Here is an 18971-nt window from a genome sequence, read left to right as displayed (position 1 = left end):
ACTGAAAATTCGTAGTTTAGCATCAAGTATTAATGGAGAAGACAGCTGGTAACTCATGGTTTTAGTGTGTTTCTGTAAATCATTATTGACTGAGTCAGATAACATTACAAAATTAATATTTGTAAGTACAATATCAGAAAACGTTTCACATAAGATTGTTAAAAGCGTTAACGAGTCAGTTCTCTGACTGTAATTGTTTCACTCAGCGAAAATATGATCGTTAAAATCGAAAACTTTTTCACCTTTTTCCTTGGATAAAGGCTGTTCTATATGGTACACAGTGGGTTCTAGGCGAATCATTACAATGGTGAGTATGAAACGTTTATCAGTAAATTCCTACAAAGTTTCTTAATAATTAACCCTTTACGAGACTGGGACTTGAAGCTCGCAACTTTTAACTTACAACGATGTGAAAAAATCAGCAATTGTAACTGTACAGAAAATCTCAGTAGAAAAATGTTGCACCTCATGAAGCGCTAATTGGAGTGACACGAACTTGGCACTTCGTTAAGGCTTAATACAGTTATGTGGGTGTAAAATTATAACACTGACATTTTTATTGCTGGAACACTAACAATGCTACGACAATAGATCAACTGAATCATGAATGACAAGCAGTGCAGTTAGATTCGTGTAAACTGATTCACTGAATGAACTCTCAACATTTACCTGAACTAGTTACTATAATTTGAGAGTGCACCCTGGCTTGCTCCAACCAGATGGTTTTAGATACTAGACTGCAGTGGACGTTGATTGGTAGGGGATTTTGATTAATAGGTTGTCGAGCAGACAGCACTGATTACAGGCACACTGAACAAAATTAACGTACGCGGTCGGAGCTTCGGTAGTAATCGGGCCTTAGCTTCTGCACATTTGCAGTGGCGTGGAAAGGGGTGGGGAGGCGTTTGGGGGTGCGGCAAAGTCCGTGCAGCGCGGTCGGCACCAAGTACTAGCTCCATGGGGGTAACAAGACTTACATATTCTGTGGCACGAGCTGCAAATATATTTTTTCGTCATACAATCCTGAAAGTTTAGAGAGTGGTCAGGGAACGAGTGAGTTCATGTATTTTGTGTATGGAGTGAGCCTGACACCTTTCCATGGGTGCATTTTACTGCTACAGTAGTGTGCAAAGAAAACAGTGTATTTTCTCCGATTGTCTACATGTCTGGAACAGCGTAACCGGAGTCACCGTCGGCGTTATTGTCTCACCTTTAACAGGCAGTACATTCTGTTTGAATAGATGCGATTGTTGGCATTGTCCTGCTATCGCGCATGACAGAATAAAACATTCATTCATTTGTACGCTGTCGTAAGACTAAGAGGCTTCACTTTTCTTAATGCCGTAAGCCTGGAAATTCTTTCGGGCTAGTTCATCTACATGTGCATCTACATAGATACTACGCAAGCCACCGTAAGGTGGCGCAGAGTACCCTGTACCACTGCGAGTCATTTCCTTTCCTGTTCAACTCACAAACAGAGCAAGGGAAAAGGACTGTCCATGCGTAGCCGTATGAGCCCTAATTTCTCTATATTATCTTCGTGATCCTTACTCACAATGTACATTCCTGGAAATTGAAATAAGAACACCGTGAATTCATTGTCCCAGGAAGGGGAAACTTTATTGACACATTCCTGGGGTCAGATACATCACATGATCACACTGACAGAACCACAGGCACATAGACACAGGCAGCAGAGCATGCACAATGTCGGCACTAGTACAGTGTATATCCACCTTTCGCAGCAATGCAGGCTGCTATTCTCCCATGGAGACGATCGTAGAGATGCTGGATGTAGTCCTGTGGAACGGCTTGCCATGCCATTTCCACCTGGCGCCTCAGTTGGACCAGCGTTCGTGCTGGACGTGCAGACCGCGTGAGACGACGCTTCATCCAGTCCCAAACATGCTCAATGGGGGACAGATCCGGAGATCTTGCTGGCCAGGGTAGTTGACTTACACCTTCTAGAGCACGTTGGGTGGCACGGAATACATGCGGACGTGCATTGTCCTGTTGGAACAGCAAGTTCCCTTGCCGGTCTAGGAATGGTAGAACGATGGATTCGATGACGGTTTGGATGTACCGTGCACTATTCAGTGTCCCCTCGACGATCACCAGTGGTGTACGGCCAGTGTAGGAGATCACTCCCCACACCATGATGCCGGGTGTTGGCCCTGTGTGCCTCGGTCGTATGCAGTCCTGATTGTGGCGCTCACCTGCACGGCGCCAAACACGCATACGACCATCATTGGCACCAAGGCAGAAGCGACTCTCATCGCTGAAGACGACACGTCTCCATTCGTCCCTCCATTCACGCCTGTCGCGACACCACTGGAGGCGGGCTGCACGATGTTGGGGCGTGAGCGGAAGACGGCCTAACGGTGTGCGGGACCGTAGCCCAGCTTCATGGAGACGGTTGCGAATGGTCCTCGCCGATACCCCAGGAGCAACAGTGTCCCTAATTTGCTGGGAAGTGGCGGTGCGGTCCCCTACGGCACTGCGTAGGATCCTACGGTCTTGGCGTGCATCCGTGCGTCGCTGCGGTCCGGTCCCAGGTCGACGGGCACGTGCACCTTCCGCCGACCACTGGCGACAACATCGATGTACTGTGGAGACCTCACGCCCCACGTGTTGAGCAATTCGGCGGTACGTCCACCTGGCCTCCCGCATGCCCACTATACGCCCTCGCTCAAAGTCCGTCAACTGCACATACGGTTCACGTCCACGCTGTCGCGGCATGCTACCAGTGTTAAAGACTGCGATGGAGCTCCGTATGCCACGGCAAACTGGCTGACACTGACGGCGGCGGTGCACAAATGCTGCGCAGCTAGCGCCATTCGACGGCCAACACCGCGGTTCCTGGTGTGTCCGCTGTGCCGTGCGTGTGATCATTGCTTGTACAGCCCTCTCGCAGTGTCCGGAGCAAGTATGGTGGGTCTGACACACCGGTGTCAATGTGTTCTTTTTTCCATTTCCAGGAGTGTATTTTGGCGGCAGTAGAATCGTTCGGCAGTCAGCTTCAAATGTCAGTCCTCTAAATTTTCTCAGTGGTGTTTCTCAAAAAGAACCTCCAGGAATTTCCTTTTGAGGTCTCGAAGCATCTCCGTAAGACTTAACGTGTTGTTCGAAACACTGGTTTGTGACGATAATCGTGATGAAACTGTGAGATGTTTCTCTGTGCTTGAGATGATAACATTTTAAACACTGAGTACAACACTCATTCTGATATTGCTGCCACTTCTCGCTAGGGCGCCCATACCCAGGAGCAAGGGAGGGTTGCGGTCCTCCCGACATGTAGACCTCTGGGAAAGGAAAATGGTAGTGTAGTCACGCGTTTTTCTTTAAAGAAAATGATTTAAGAGTTGGCATTTCCAATTTTTTAACAGGGCCGCAACTGGAATTTTGTATGAGCAGTTGCAAGTCGCCATTTGTCTTCGAAGATATTAAAAATACTCCATACCCCCTCGTCTAACACCACACCATCACAAACTATTTTATGAGCAGCCTTGAAATGTAGTATTTAAACGGTTGTAGTAAATAATGGGAACTTTCTGATCTGGACGGAAACAAATGAGACATCAGCCATTTACCCAAACGGTCCCTGCTAAAGGACGTAACATTAGTTTCACATATCTACCTGGTGGTAGGGTGGTCAAGTGCTCAGACGGACGAAATTAGAACCCAACCGTTGCTACTAGTTTGGTACTTTACATTCTGTAGTGTAACAATAAGACATCGAAAATTACAAGAAAATACAATAAGGGTTCATTATCTAACGCAACCATGATATCAATTAGTGGCATTACTCGATAGTTAAACATTAAGAACATATTTACAAGGGGACAAAATATGCCTATTGTTTACTAATCGTGAATTTCTGACCTTTACAGGGAAAAATATATGACAGCATATTCTCCTACAGAATATCTTATGACTGAAGAAAAACTCATTCCATGTCGGGAGCGCTGACTTTTAAAACATTATTTTCCAAAGGATCCAAAACAATTTGGAATGATAGGTGATTGCGATAGTGGCACATAGAAGTTTGTATTTGGGCAAAGGTTTTGCCGGAACGCCGTCTGATAGTTCGTTCAGGCAGTCTAATTTGCTATCGCGTTTTCTTAAACATCATGTTGCTCACATGAAAGACTCAGGGAGAAACACAAGCTTTCATAACACATGCCAGTGTCCCAGATGGCAGAACACTGATCGACTCAAAACTGACTTTATTTGGAATTTGGAAATACTACACAATAACAGACTCGTAATTCTTGCTGATATCCACCTCAATAAACACAGAAATGTTGAGTTTAAGTTTGCTTGGATGGGCGAGACAAATGGGTATTCTGTCTTACGTTCTGCGGAAGTTACACTACGTAGTTCTAATATAAACGATGGAAAGTGACGACAACATCCGTGAAGAAGTCTGTAAAAAATGTGACTTTCTACAACTTCACTAACTAAGGATTCGACACATGCAAACACCTATGTGACAGGTACACTACTGGGCGTAAAACAAGCATCAAGCATATAATTTAAAATGTAGGCATCAACATGAAACGAAATCGTCCATGTGGCACACAGAGCAAGAAAGAAGGAAAAAAACATACCGCTACAGTTTTGGAAGACCTATCGCTGGTCAGGTCAAAGCTTAAATTTGTTAAATCGTCACCATATTATTAAAAAAGCGCCAGATCAAAAATTCATGGAAGAAGATGTAAAATGTCTACTGTAGTAGTAACAGAATATGAGCAGGTTGAACAGGCATTACAATGGTCTATATGACATAACAAACACATACATTAGTAACAAGAGAATATATGGATTTCATCTAAATTTAGTTACTGAGTGAATAATAGAAAAATATTAACAATGATTAAGCAGACACAGTAATAAATGAAGAACCTTTTGGATAACACAACCTGTAGACACTGATAATCACTCAACCACATCACTGTATGGGCAAGAAGAAATGTAATACCTATAGTCTAGACTGAACAGATAGAAAGTGAGAAAAAAATAGTATTTCATATGGCAGTAACACAACCTAGTTAAATCTCACTCGATTAGAGTGTCCTCATAAAACTTCATAATAATCAGAAATGAATGTTTGTGCTTAAGGACAACAGCAGCTGACATATATAAAGATTCAAATACGTCACATATATCATTCAGTCATTAATATTGCTCATGGTATAGTTTAATGTTTTCCACATGGTGCCTGCCCTTGTGGCATGAGGTATGCTGATGATTACACCCTCAAAATAGGTTATATACTCTTTCCACTTGCTATGTTTCCAGTTTCGCTCCTGGCCATCTGATGCATCGTGCCTTGAGTTCTAATATCCGTAGCTTCCACGGTCGCCTCTGTAACCACCATGACCACAGAAACCACCATAATGTCTCCTGTCATTATTAATATTCCAATGTCGTCCACCATGTCTTTTGTATGGTTTGAATGGTTATTTGTGTTGGGTTCATTCTTCCCTGATAGTCTTCGATCATCTTCGTCTCCCTCTGTTCCTCTTGACTCATACACGTCTAATTGTCCTAAGGCCGACTTCATTGCATCTTGTCATCTCTAGGGATTGCTAGCAAATTATCCTGAACTCTAGTTGGTTGTTTACTGATGATCAGGGACACTGTTGCTTCTGTCGTCATTGGTTCACCTAAAAACAAGTTCCTCTCACAATAATATTGACCTTGAAAAATTTTCCTTAAGTTCTGGTAACCCCTCTCTCAAATCTTCTACCTTGCTATAGACTGTTACGTACTTCATTTTGCTTCTGTCACAACCAATATTGTTGCAAAACTTCCTTTTCAAATTCAGCAAAGGTCGTACACTCGTGTCCTATTCTGATACCCCACGTACCAGCTTCACCTTCCAATCTTGCTGCAACGAAGGGTACCTTTCTTTGCTTGTCCCATAATTCAGGTAACACGCCCTTAAATTTATCTAAGAAATCTCCAGGATGCCATCTTCCATTTGGTTCGAAGTTCTTAAAATTCCCTTTGTCAAGGAAGGCCTCATCATTTTGTATACCAATTAAGCTACGTCCGGCAATGCTTCCATCACGTAATAGTGATTTCACTTCACTCTTCACCTGCTGATTGACCTGTTCCTTAGTCTTGCCTTCCTCACTGTACACCTCTTCCACTCGCCGTGCATATGCATCCTGGTTTAGTGCAACAGCTGATATTCTGTGTTTACAGTTTTACACTTCCTCATCCATTTGTTTGCAATGCTCGTCGTAAATCTCAACCCTTTTACTAAGTTATTTTTTCACTTCTTTCACATCTTACTCTGCCTTTTCAAAACGTTTAGCACTGTCTGCAACGTTCTCCTCAAACTGAACGGTAAGTTCATCTATTCTCTGATGACTTGACTCAGCCAGTTTCCTTAGAGCCTCATTAGTCTCGTCGATCGTTTTACTGAGTTGTTCGTTTATCTGCTCTACCGATTGCCTAATATCTTCCCTTAATTGTTTGTTGTTATGCTCTAGTGATCACCTAACATCTTCCTTTTGGCACATAATATCTTCCCTCTAGCGCTTAATGTCTTCCTTTATTTGTTTATTATCATACAATAATGTTTTGAACATGTCAACGGTAGACATGTCAGACCTAAATCTACACTCATCTCGTCTAGGCGTCTCCACGATTGGTGACGACATTGCATTAGGACATCCCATCTCTGTTGATATACTACTGTCACCTATACCGGAATCTTTCGACATATCCCTACTACTTGTTTCTGTTTTCGTCTCCACCTGATTAATTTCACCGAAAGAGTCTCCTTTCACCTCCCTCTCTACTGCAGTTGCACCAACCTCATTATCTGCAATATTGAGCCACACATAAGTCACTCAAGGAAGCAATAAACAAATCACAATAACGCTCGTAGCACCGAATGGATGGCAATAGCTACAACAAAACTACAACGCCGTATGCACTCAACGCTGTAATTCGTGCTCAGAAGCACACATAACATACAAGATCACGTAAAAGAAGAAAAAATGAAATATAAGCTAAGGTAAATACAGTTTGGCAATTGTATTACCTATTGTTAAAAAATTTGTCTACTAAATAAGCGGGGTCTGGCAGTGACATTTACTTTACTGTACGGTCGGCAAGGTAAATAATGTCTCGTGACATTAATTTAATGATACAAAAGAATTTTAACTGTCACTGTTTGTAATTACATAATTAGAGAACGCAATCTGCGCTGCCAGTTAATTACTCTCGTTGCTTCAGTTGCGTGTGGTAACGTTGTGATGCGCGACTTACTCTGCGTTGTATTCTGGCCCCGTAGTAGCAGCTGTTCCGTAGCGCCGACTCAGTAGACGCCGTCCGGCTGTCAGCACTGCACCCTCTCTGCATAGCATGGTAATATTTGCGGCATCGCTCCTAGGCGCCGCTCGCGTCGTATATGACGATGGCTGCCAAAAAGTTTTCACTTTTGCCCATAGGTGACACTAGCGTCGTCTACCGTTATGGCTGTCAAATAAGTGCTCACTTTCGTACCTAGGTGCCGCTAGCGTCGTCAAAAGCGCACCACTGTGGAGTATGTTTACTTCGTACTTCGACCATAAATATAATAGACTGGCCCTGACGTCATTTTCGTGGCTCCGACATCTCAGGGTTAAAGTCACGTGAATGTTGGCAAAACGTGATTGTTTCGTGTTGCGCTTATGGCTGTACTCAGCGTTTAGTCGGGGGAAATGGCATTACATTTCACCTGTGTTTCTGTGATATTGCAACCTCCCGCAAACTCGATCCTCCTCATCCGCTTGTCTCACCCGTCCTCTCCCACCCCCACCCGCTGCCGCACCTGTATTCCCACGTCCCACCCTGTCTCCATCTCTCCACCCTCCTTACCCTCTCCCAAGGTGGCTTCCGCCAGCTCCCCCTCCCTGATGATGTCCTCCTCCCCTCCATCTACCCCTCCTACCAACTTTGATCCTCCCTCCCTCTTCCTGTGTCTGTTCCTTTGGGCACCCTCCATCCCTCCTCCCCTTCTCCCCACTCCTCCCCCGGGCCTCCCCTCCCCTGTCCCTCTACTCCTCATCCCCTCCTCAGCCATTGGCATCTTTGTTCTCCCCTCTCCACCCTCTCCACCCCCCCTCACCTTTCTTCCCCTCTTCGCAGGTCCCCAGACTCGCACATGCTACGTGGACTTTCGCGCGCCGGAGATCATCGCCATCAGTGTCTCGTGTGTGTGACGTCGTTTTGTGTTTTTAGTGTCCGCCGTCACGCTTCTACGTTCACTTGTGCCGTCGGATTCATCAGTGTTCTGTGCGCCGTGTCAACGTGTTTTCAGTGTCGTTATCGTCGAGTGTGAACGGCTCCGTGTTTTTTGTGTGTCTGTGCCTACTATTTTTTGCCCGTCACTATGTTCATTTTCATTATCCATTATTGTACTGTGATTTTCAACTCTATGGCTGAAGAGCGGCGTAGCATGCCGCTGCCAGCCTACCTGATTGTTCAGGTGTTAAAATAACAATAAAGAAAAAAAATATGATATTGAAATTCGTTTATTGAAATCTGCTGAAGTGACTTTTATATGTTTTTTACACTTGAAATAGAGTATCACGTAAATTAAAGTGTTAAAAGTGATGCCTGTAAAGTCAGACTCATATTACATTTTGGAAAGTATCTGTGATAATTCGGTTACAGAAGTAAGTATAAGTGTTTCTTGTTCCTACTCATAGGTTCCCTAAGGATGAAAAACGAAGGCAGCTTTGGATACAGGCCCTGAAACGGAATAACTTTAAGCCATCTGCACATACACGCCTTTTTGTATATACAAGTGGGATTATAATAAGGTAAGAGCACCTATAGTCGGCACATGAAGAGAATTTTTTTCTACCTTCTAATACTATTAAATAAATGTATGCTCCAAAATTATTTTCTGAAACTTCAAAGTCTCACCTTTCCTCTAAAATATCATTTTTTTAAACTGATAGTTTAAACTTTTGTAAAAATAGTGGGAACTGAACCTTTGAAGTGCACCTAAAATTGATTAAAATGGACCTGCTCCTAAAGTCGACAATTTTTGTACCTATAGTTGACATAATTCCCATATCCCATTTTCTTTTATAAGTGACTAGAGCTCAAAACTCGGCGAATCCAATGTTTAAAGTTTTGACACGAGCCCACTCTTACTGTTTAAAAGAATTTTAACATTTTACTTTAATTGATAGTTTACAGTAATTTCATCCGGCTGCCCACCAGAGGGGCGTTCTATGAGTTTGTTAGATTTTATAACTGGTACTGTGAACAAATCCAGGTCAAATGTAGTTCTGACATAATTTTTCGCAAATAAAAAAGTAATTTCTGTTGGAAGCGTTTGGCAGTCAATTGAGAAATGTGGGTAAAATGCGATACAAACTTAGGATGGCAGACCGCTGATTTGAAATCCCGCCACGTTTTGGCTACAGTCACGTGGTTTGTGTTGGAGCCGCAACTGCCCTACAGCTTCTGCACGGCAAGGCCAGTCTACTAGTATCTATGGTCGTAGACTTGGCAGCACTAGACCATAGCACTGTCTCGGATCAGACGAGTACGTACAGAGTGTTACAAGCTGTTTGGCGTACACATCCCACTCAACAATCCAAATTAACAGTCACCGTTTATACAGAAATAGTTCACTCTCCTAATTAATTATATCGCACTTCTTATCCGAAAATTGCAAGTACTGAATACACGTTACCATGTAACACGCCCAGGGGTACCAATGGCTGCTGTTCTTGCTCATGCGCCCTGTCCACACCACGTACCGAAGTGGCCGTGCGGTTCTAGGCGCTGCAGTCTGGAACCCGAGACCGCTACGGTCGCAGGTTCGAATCCTGCCTCGGGCATGGACGTGTGTGATATCCTTAGGTTAGTTAGGTTTAACTAGTTCTAAGTTCTAGGGGACTAATGACCTCAGAAGTTGAGTCCCATAGTGCTCAGAGCCATTTGAACCATTTGAACCACACCACGTATCTGATAATGCCGTGGCGGTCGTATTGTTCTGCTCCACACTGCTGCTGGCTTGCCTGGAATTACGAATCTACTTTTGCAAGCGGATTTAGGTGAGCCACTTAACGTCAAGCACAACACAGTCTTACATCTGGTATGAACATCTATATTCTGAGACGATATGAAATCACAGGTTGCACTGCCTACATTCTAAGTCATAAGTGTTTATCGCAATTAATGGCTGATTACCAGTCCACAGTCTGACGAGTGTAGGCGTAACCGAACACGGCACGGATGATTGATGAAGCGGAAGCCGAATAATCGAACGAAAGTTCTTACGCTCGTCACGCATACACATATTTCTTTTGGTACCAGTCCTCCTTGACACAAGTAATGATATAACTCTGTTCATAGAGTTAATTATGAAGTTCTCAGTTCTCACTTGTGCAAGCATAGGCGTAACCGTCGCGACGCGGCTGATTGTTGATAATGCGGAAACACGATGATCGAACGCACGTTCTCACGCTCGCTACAGACACTGACACTTGACTGCACTCGTTTATAGTAACTAATTTTTACTGATTCACATTAGTTCATTCTGAGAGATAGAACACGTCGCGGATAAATGACGTATGGCGCGACGCGCGACGTGAGGATACGCAAATACGTTACTCGTGGCACTGCTCTTTTTTAATTACATCATTACGCATCTTCCTCTGAATCACTTCCATTTTTAATCACTTCTGTAATAGCACTTGCAGCAACACTTGAACTTCCATAATAACAGTACATCGCAAATGCAGAGCTACCTACAAAACACGTAACAGTTCCGTGTCCCGTGTTCGACTCTGCAGATGCGGCTGCCCACAAAGATACTCCACAACCAAGCCAGCGATATGACAAATCGCTTACACAGTGTCGGAGCGCGAGTGTCCTCTGAAATATGTAATCTTCTACTTCCCGCATTTCTCTTTTGTTCTGTGTATTGACTTGATTCTGATTTTGTTGGAATTTCCTAATTTGGTCGTACTCTTCTGTGTCAGTAAAGGCTACCGGTGTTGTATCATTCAGATCATCATCTTCCTTCGCAAATAAATTAGTTGGTCCGAAAGTTCGACTACTTTTTCCGGTAATGTACTGATATCCTCCGTGTGTTTTTCTGAACCAAGTTTCAGAGTGTCCATTTGTGTCGAAGTCGTATATACTGTGTGCTTTAGGTTTTCCTGATTTTGTACAAGTTGCGTGACCGCATCGGTAGACGGAACTGAGTCAATTTTAGCCTGCAAGGTGTCGTGATTTTCGTGAACAATAATCTGATGATCTTTTATTGCTGCTTCATGATTGTGTAATGCGTTTTCATGTCGCGAAAGAATAGGCTGGAAATGTTCACCAATTTGAGTTTAAAATATTCAGAAATTTTTTGACATTAAGATTCGATCTTAAGTAACTCAGTGGTTAAACCGACACGTGTTTGTTCAAGCGTTTCTTTAATTTGTTTCTGATTTTGTTCCATTTGTTGCTGTGATGGTTACTTATTTTGTTCCATTGTGTCTAATTTTTGAAGCTATTCTCTAATGTCTTGCATTAATTGTAATAACAATATATTAGTGTCTGGAACATGTTCCTTTGTGCTTTTTGGCAGTGCATTTGCACCGGCAATATTCACGTTTTGAAAAGCAGAGTGTGAGCCTTGACTTAATTGAGAAAGAGGTAAGGACGTAAAACCTGAATATACGGTATTTGCAACAGTTTGTTCTGTCATTTCGCATTTCTGAGGCGAGCTATTGCTGACCGATCGATCGACAATACTTCCCTGTTCACTAATTGATCCACTGTCTACACGATTATTTACTGCGTGGTCCATTTCCCTACGCACAATTTCCTAATTATTTTGGACATTTTTCACTTCACTACAAGGTTGTGCGGACACGCTACGCTCGTCGTCACTGTTGCTGTTGTGGTCTTTAGTCCTGAGACTGGTTTGATGCAGCTCTCCATGCTACTCTGTCCTGTGCAAGCCTCTTCATCTCCCAGTACCTACCGCAACCTACTTCCTTCTGATTCTGCTTAGTGTATTCATCTCTTGGTCTCCCTCTACGATTTTTACCCTCCACGCTGCCCTCCAGTACTAAATTGGTGATCCCTTGATGCCTCAGAACATGCCCTACCAACCGATCCCTTCTTCTAGTCAAGTTGTGCCACAAACTTCTCTTCTCCCCAATCCTATTCAATACTTCCTCATTGGTTATGTAATCTACCCATCTAATCTTCAGCGTTCTTCTGTAGCATCACATTTCAAAAGCTTCTATTCTCTTCTTGTCCAAACTATTTATCGTCCATGTTTCACTTCCATACATGGCTACACTCCATACAAATACTTTCAGGAATGGCTTCCTGACAGTTAAATCTATACTCGATGTTAACAAATTTCTCTTCTTCAGAAACACTTTCCTTGCCTTTGCCAGTCTACATTTTATATCCTCTCTACTTCGACCATCATCAGCTATTTTGCTCCCCAAATAGCAAAACTCCTTTACTACTTTAAGTGTCTGATTTCCTAATCTAATTCCCTCAGCATCACCCGACTTAATTCGACTACATTCCATTATCCTCGTTTTGCTTTTGCTGATGTTCATCTTATATACTCCTTTCAAGGCACTATCCATTCCGTTCAACTGCTCTTCCAAGTCCTTTGCTGTCCCTGACACAATTACAATGTCATCGGCGAACCTTAAGTTTTTTATTTCTTCTCCATGGATTTTAATACCTACTCCGAATTTTTCTTTTGTTTCCTTCACTGCTTGCTCAATATACAGATTGAATAACATTGGGGATAGGCTACAACCCCTTCTCACTCCCTTCCCAACCACTGCTTCCCTTCATGCCCCTCGATTCTTATAACTGCCATCTGGTTTCTGTACAAATTGTAAATAGCCTTTCGCTCCCTGTATTTACCCCTGCCACTTTCAGAATTTGAGAGAGAGTATTCCAGTCAACATTGTCAAAAGCTTTCTCCAAGTCTACAAATGCTAGAAACGTAGGTTTGCCATTCCTTAATCTAGCTTCTAAGATGAGTTGTAGAGCCAGTATTGCCTCACGTGTTCCAACATTTCTACGGAATCCAAACTGATCTTCCCCTAGGTCGGCTTCTACTAGTTTTTGCATTCTTCTGTAAAGAATTCGCGTTAGTATTTTGCAACTGTGACTTATTAAACTGATAATTCGGTAATTTTCACATCTGCCAACACCTGCTTTCTTAGGGATTGGAATTATTATATTCTTCTTGAAGTCTGGAGGTATTTCGCCTGTTTCATACATCTTGCTCACCAGATGGCAGATTTTTGTCAGGACTGGCTCTCCTAAGGCCGTCAGTAGTTCTAATGGAATGTTGTCTACTCCCGGGGCCTTGTTTCGGCTCAGGTCTTTCAGTGCTTTGTCAAACTCATCACGCAGTATCGTATCGTATCTCCCATTTATCTTCATCTACATCCTCTTGCATTTCCATAATATTGTCCTCAAGTACATCGCCCTTGTATAGACCTTTTATATACTTCTTCCACCTTTCTGCTTTCCCTTCTTTGCTTAGAACTGGGTTTCCATCTGAGCTCTAGATTTTCATGCAAGTGGTTCTCTTATCTCCAAAGGTCTCTTTAATTTTCCTGTAGGCTGTATCTATCTTACACCTAGTGAGATAAGCCTCTGCATCCTTACATTGCCCTTTAGCCATCCCTGCTTAGCCATTTTGCACTTCCTGTCGATCTCATTTTTGAGACGTTTGTATTCCTTTTTGCCTGCTTCATTTACTGCATTTTTATATTTTCTTCTTTCATCAATTATTTCAGTATTTCTTCTGTTAGGCAAGGTTTTCCACTAGCCCTCGTCTTTTTACCTGCCTGTATCCTCTGCTTCCTTCACTACTTCATCCCTCAAAGCTACCCATCCTTCTTCTACTGTATTTCTTTCCCCCATCCCTGTCAGTTGTTCCCTTATGCTCTCCCTGAAACTCTGTCCAACTTCTGGTTTAGTCAGTTTATCCAGGTCCCATCTCCTTAAATTCCCACCTTTTTGCAGTTTCTTCAGTTTTAATCTACAGTTCATAACCAATAGATTGTGGTCAGAGTCCACATCTGCCCCTGGAAATGTCTTACAATTTAAAACCTGGTTCCTAAATCTCTGTCTTACCATTAGATAATCTATCTGAAACCTGTCAGTATCTCCAGGCTTCTTCCATGTATACATCCTTCTTTTATGATTCTTGAACCAAGTGTTAGCTATGATTAAGTTGTGCTCTGTGCAAAATTCTACCAGGCGGCTTCCTCTTTCATTCCTTAGCCCCAATCCATATTCACCTACTACGTTTCCTTCTCTCCCTTTTCCTCGTCGACACAATCATTTCTCAATTTACTTTGTAACCTAGTGTTGCGCTTTTCACAGGCCATGATTATCATAGAATTTCACACGATATCACAGAAAAACACAATTTAAAGAGCAAAAATAGCCTTGAAAATAATAAATATGTAATTAATTGCAAAAGCTACTGCAAAATACTTAGTGCAAATCCACATGCATGCCACAACTGCTTTGTTCATTACAATATCGTACAACAATTAAAAACTACAACTACAAAGGAAATTCTCTACACAATTACGCGCTAGCAGGAACAAGAATTTCTAATCATGCATTAATTATTCAAACTACCAGAAAAATCAGAATATTTCAGTGAGGTGTCCTCGGCTAAGGGTTGACAGATGAAACTTCTTTACTTAAAATGAGTGTGTCTGTACATAAATTGCTGAATGCCTGATACGCACAATATCCTAGCGCAACGCAATCTGAGTGCTCAAAAAGAGATAACCTGAGTTCAAATAATTAACTCAAAAGAATGGCCCTGAATAAAAGGAAGTCCTAACAATAACATATACATTTCATTAAGCACTTACCTCACAAAAATCTTCATTACCCGAATTACTGCAATACAGCGAGCGTCAATACTACCAGCTAAATAAAACATTCTAACTACTAAAGCCACTAACTACTAATAGGCATGTGGTCAGCAAAGGGAAGATTTTGTTGCAAACCAAATAATGTATTTTTTTTTTACCTTAGTAATGTGACATCCAGTTCAGAACGTATATAAATCGTCAGTGACACCTAGAACAAAGGTTTATAATCATGGACAATATTCAGCCTACAGGTCGAACATGTACAGATCGTTAGCCTATGCTAACACTTCAGACCTCTGCCTTCCATCAGTGCCAATGTCTCACATCTAACATCATTACCTCTGGCTGTTCACCTCGAACTGCCCAACAGTGCTTCCATCACTGCTTTCGACTAACTTCCAACTGCCCAGCACTACTGGCGATTAACTTCCAACAACGAGTCCGACCAGCCACAGAATCTCTTACATAGAAAACGCAGTCAGAGATCCAATGCAAAGCGCTACACAGCGTTACCAACACAGAAGCAGCGCACTTAGACTTTGAGCAGGTCAGTATTAGTCTTGGTACTGACCTGATGCCTTACCGCTTTCACTGAGTTGTATTTCACTGTAAGGCTTCCATGGCGTGTTTTACGGTATCCCATTGGGTTGATTTGTAGGAGGAGACCAAACAGCGAGGTCATCGGTCTTATCGGATTAGGGAAGGATGGGGGAGGAAGTCGGCCGTGCCATTTCAAAGGAACCATCCCTGAACTTGTCTGAATCGATATAGGGATATCACAGGAATCCTAAATCAGGATGGCCAGACGCGGGATTGAACCGCCGTCCTCCAGAATGTGAGTCCAGTGTGATAACCACTGTGCCACCTCGCTCGATAGTATCCCGTATATTCTTATTGTTTCGAAAGCCACCCCGACAATTCAGTTTTTCTCATTGAAATGACACTCACTGCTGCATTTGAGAAGCTCACTATAATATGATGTTATATACGTATGTGTACCACTCAGTCACTACTGTGCCGTTCTTAAACACGTCAATCATAAACTAAACGCATGCCGTGTGCGGTTCACGTAACGACTACAAAATTCCTCACTACATCAATCAACGGCATGCAGCAGTGAGTATACTTGGCGTGTTTTATTTGTCGACAGCGGTATACCTTTTAAAATTAGTTGGTCTTTATTGCATTGAAAGTTCGACATAGTCACAGCTTGTTTTGTTTGTTGTTTTTTGCTGGTATATAATACAACTGAGCAGAAGAACAAATAGACATAAGCTGGTATTGTAACACTGATTTATAAACAACGTGGGAGTAACATGCGGCTGTCATAAGAAGATACTAGCTGTTATTCGCCTATCTTCCCTAATTCGTTCTCATTGGAGCAGTCTTCAAATAATTTGACGACAATGGACACTGCGATGTAGTAAAAATACAAAGGCTCTTTGACCTCTTCGACACGGCTTGCCGAACAAATGAAAGCGCCAACCTATATTAAAATACACTGAAATTCGTTGCGACAAATCCACAATTCTCCCAGTTTGTGACACAATCTCATACAAAATATTGAAATCAAAGAATAATCAAATTGAAAAGTGTAACAGGCTCCATATTTATTATTGGCTCCTGAAAAAATTTTTAAAAAATTATTAAATATGACTTTAGCATAATTTCAGGGGGCCCGAAAACCGGACTTCGACGTCCGGTTGGGACGTTCGACTGGTCACAACAGTTTTTGTTTGGAAACTGGACTATTCGGTCTAAACCCAGACAGTTGGAAACCCTGGACGAAATGGTTGTGTGTGTTATTAGACGGCAAATTCGTCGCTACGCTGTTGTGAACAATATGAGGAAATAACAGATTGTGTCACAGGGAAGGCTTGCAAGAAAATTTCGACATAGACTGGGATTTGGTTTTCAGAGGAACCAAAATAAGCATCCTGAGAACCGATATGACAGAGTTTCATAATAAGCACACTATATATGATTTTTACTAAAAAAGTTGGCATCAATATGGAAGTGGTGAGTGGTTTCATCGGGCGAAATGTTTATACGTACGGATTATAATTAGAGCAAATATTGTGAGAGTGGTAGTGTGCGAGAAATATTGTGCAACGAAGTTGGAGTACACTGTTTGATTGTTATGTTATGCAGGGTATTGTTGTACAGACGTGAGAGACCAGCACCTGTAAAAATACGGGAGTGTACGCTATCACTACTCCTCCTCCTTGTTGCTCGTGCTATAACATAGTGGAGCTGCCAACCTGGCCAGGTTTTCTGTTTGCTTTGCTGCGTTGAACCTGATGATGGAGGGCATCAAGTGAACCCATACTGCTAGTATAATGTTACATATCCACGTACAGAATGTTCGTAGATGTACAGAAAGTAAATATCCTACGCTTAACTAGCTATTCTCGTGTGACACTTTTATATAATTCTGTAAGGTCGGAAGTGTTATATTAATAGATAAATGTTATTTATGTTGCTATGGCTGTCTCGTTGTCTAGAGTGTCGCTTCCTGCTCGTGCTTTCCAATTAATAGGTCCAACGTTTTTTGTTTCAGTAAAGATCTCTGGAATATTGTTGTTTTTCGGAATAATCGTTATTTGTTCATAAATTCTTGACACTTTCTACAAAGCCACTTGTTAACTAAATGCATTGTACAGCATTTCAACAAGACACAAAGAACTTGACAGCTACATTGATCGATTTACACAACAACTGAGACTGTTATGGTATGTTTCGAGCTTAAAATTTCTACAAGTATTACGTACGTAGCTTCCAGATCCTTCTGCAACAGGACGTATTTCTAATGTCTCAATTGAAATTACTGTTTAGGTATAATTTACATAATGTTTTCTGCAACTAGTTCTTTGTATAAACATTTATGCACCTAATAATTAATAATGATGTTTGCAAATTCTGTCAATACATAAACTATCTGCTTCCTCCCTTTGTGTAACTGACGATTGAATTATCAATAGTACAACTAGAAAAAGTAAAAATGAAAACAGAAATTTGTTTACAGGAAATCTAAAGTCTGATAACATTGGATTCACTGTGAAGTGGTTTTTGACTCCTTTACGTTAAGAGTTGTGATTACTAATTTTCATGGTTCAAGATCGATGTTGCTAAATGGTTCGATATGAAATGTAAATTTGTACTATCAGGAAAATTTCAATTTGGTGATCAGATCGAAGCAAAATTGTCTTTAGATGTGGACTATATAATTTAACAATGAAAATTCACCCCCCCCCCCCCAGGTTTTTACGGAACGGAACGTTTCAACTGAAGTACGAAAGTCCTGAGGAGGCAAGATTCATTACGCTAGGTAAACATAGAAGTGGTTCTGCGACGCTATTTGATTATTAAAATTGTACGTATATTTAGTTTTGCTTTCTGCAGCGTACCTGCTCTAGGTTAGGCGTGCGGGGCTTCTGACTGACGCAACCAACTTGCTGTGCGGCCTGCTCTGCAGGCGTTCCGCCGCGCACTCTCCGTGCCGCCCACACGGTTCAGCTCCCGGCCCTCAGTAGCAGGCACAGGCAGCGGCCGCAACGACTCGGCGGGCACGCGCCTCTGCTGCCCACACAAGAGCTCTTGCGTCGCCTCGTCACCTGGACGACAGGTGCTACTGGCCGATTGAGATGCCGTGCTGTGTCGCCTTGTCAACTTCACAACTTGCTCACCGAGCTGTCGTGCGGGTGACAAGACGACACAGGATCTCAGGCGTGGGCAGCAGAGGCGCGTCCGAGCCGGCTTCTTGTGGCCGCTGCCTGCTACTGCGGCCCGAGAGCTGAACCGTGTGGGCGGCGCGGGGAGTGCGCGACGGGACGCCTGCAGAGCAGGCTGGTCACGACTATTGGAAGTTCTCACGCGTCTCATTTAGCGATGTAATGGTGCAGAAACCAGAATTAAATATGTGGTTGCACTACAAGTTTAGTTGAAAAAAAAAATGAGCGTTTGGCGTCAATGGCCGGGAGGCCCCTTGCGGGACAGGTCCGGCCGCCGTGGTGCAGGTCTTATTACTAGGGCCCGGATTTTAACTACCTAAAAAAACAGTGAAAT

General features: G+C 42.6%; 1 protein-coding gene across 1 annotated transcript in view; it reads left to right on the top strand.

Moving 5' to 3' along the window:
* LOC126199453 (gastrula zinc finger protein XlCGF8.2DB-like) overlaps nucleotides 1–18549 on the top strand; it is a 117159-nt gene extending 98610 nt beyond the window's left edge. Inside the window, exon 4 of the mRNA XM_049936374.1 lies at nucleotides 18382–18549. Within this exon, the coding sequence (XP_049792331.1) occupies nucleotides 18382–18549 (168 nt within the window). The remainder of the gene's footprint in view (nucleotides 1–18381) is intronic.
* The last annotated feature ends 422 nt before the right edge of the window (nucleotides 18550–18971 follow it).

This window comes from Schistocerca nitens, chromosome 8 (genome assembly GCF_023898315.1).
Source record: "Schistocerca nitens isolate TAMUIC-IGC-003100 chromosome 8, iqSchNite1.1, whole genome shotgun sequence".
Taxonomy (NCBI): Eukaryota; Metazoa; Arthropoda; class Insecta; order Orthoptera; family Acrididae; genus Schistocerca; species Schistocerca nitens.
The sequence above is the reverse complement of the archived record's forward strand: the minus strand, read 5'-3'. Positions and strand labels throughout refer to the sequence as shown.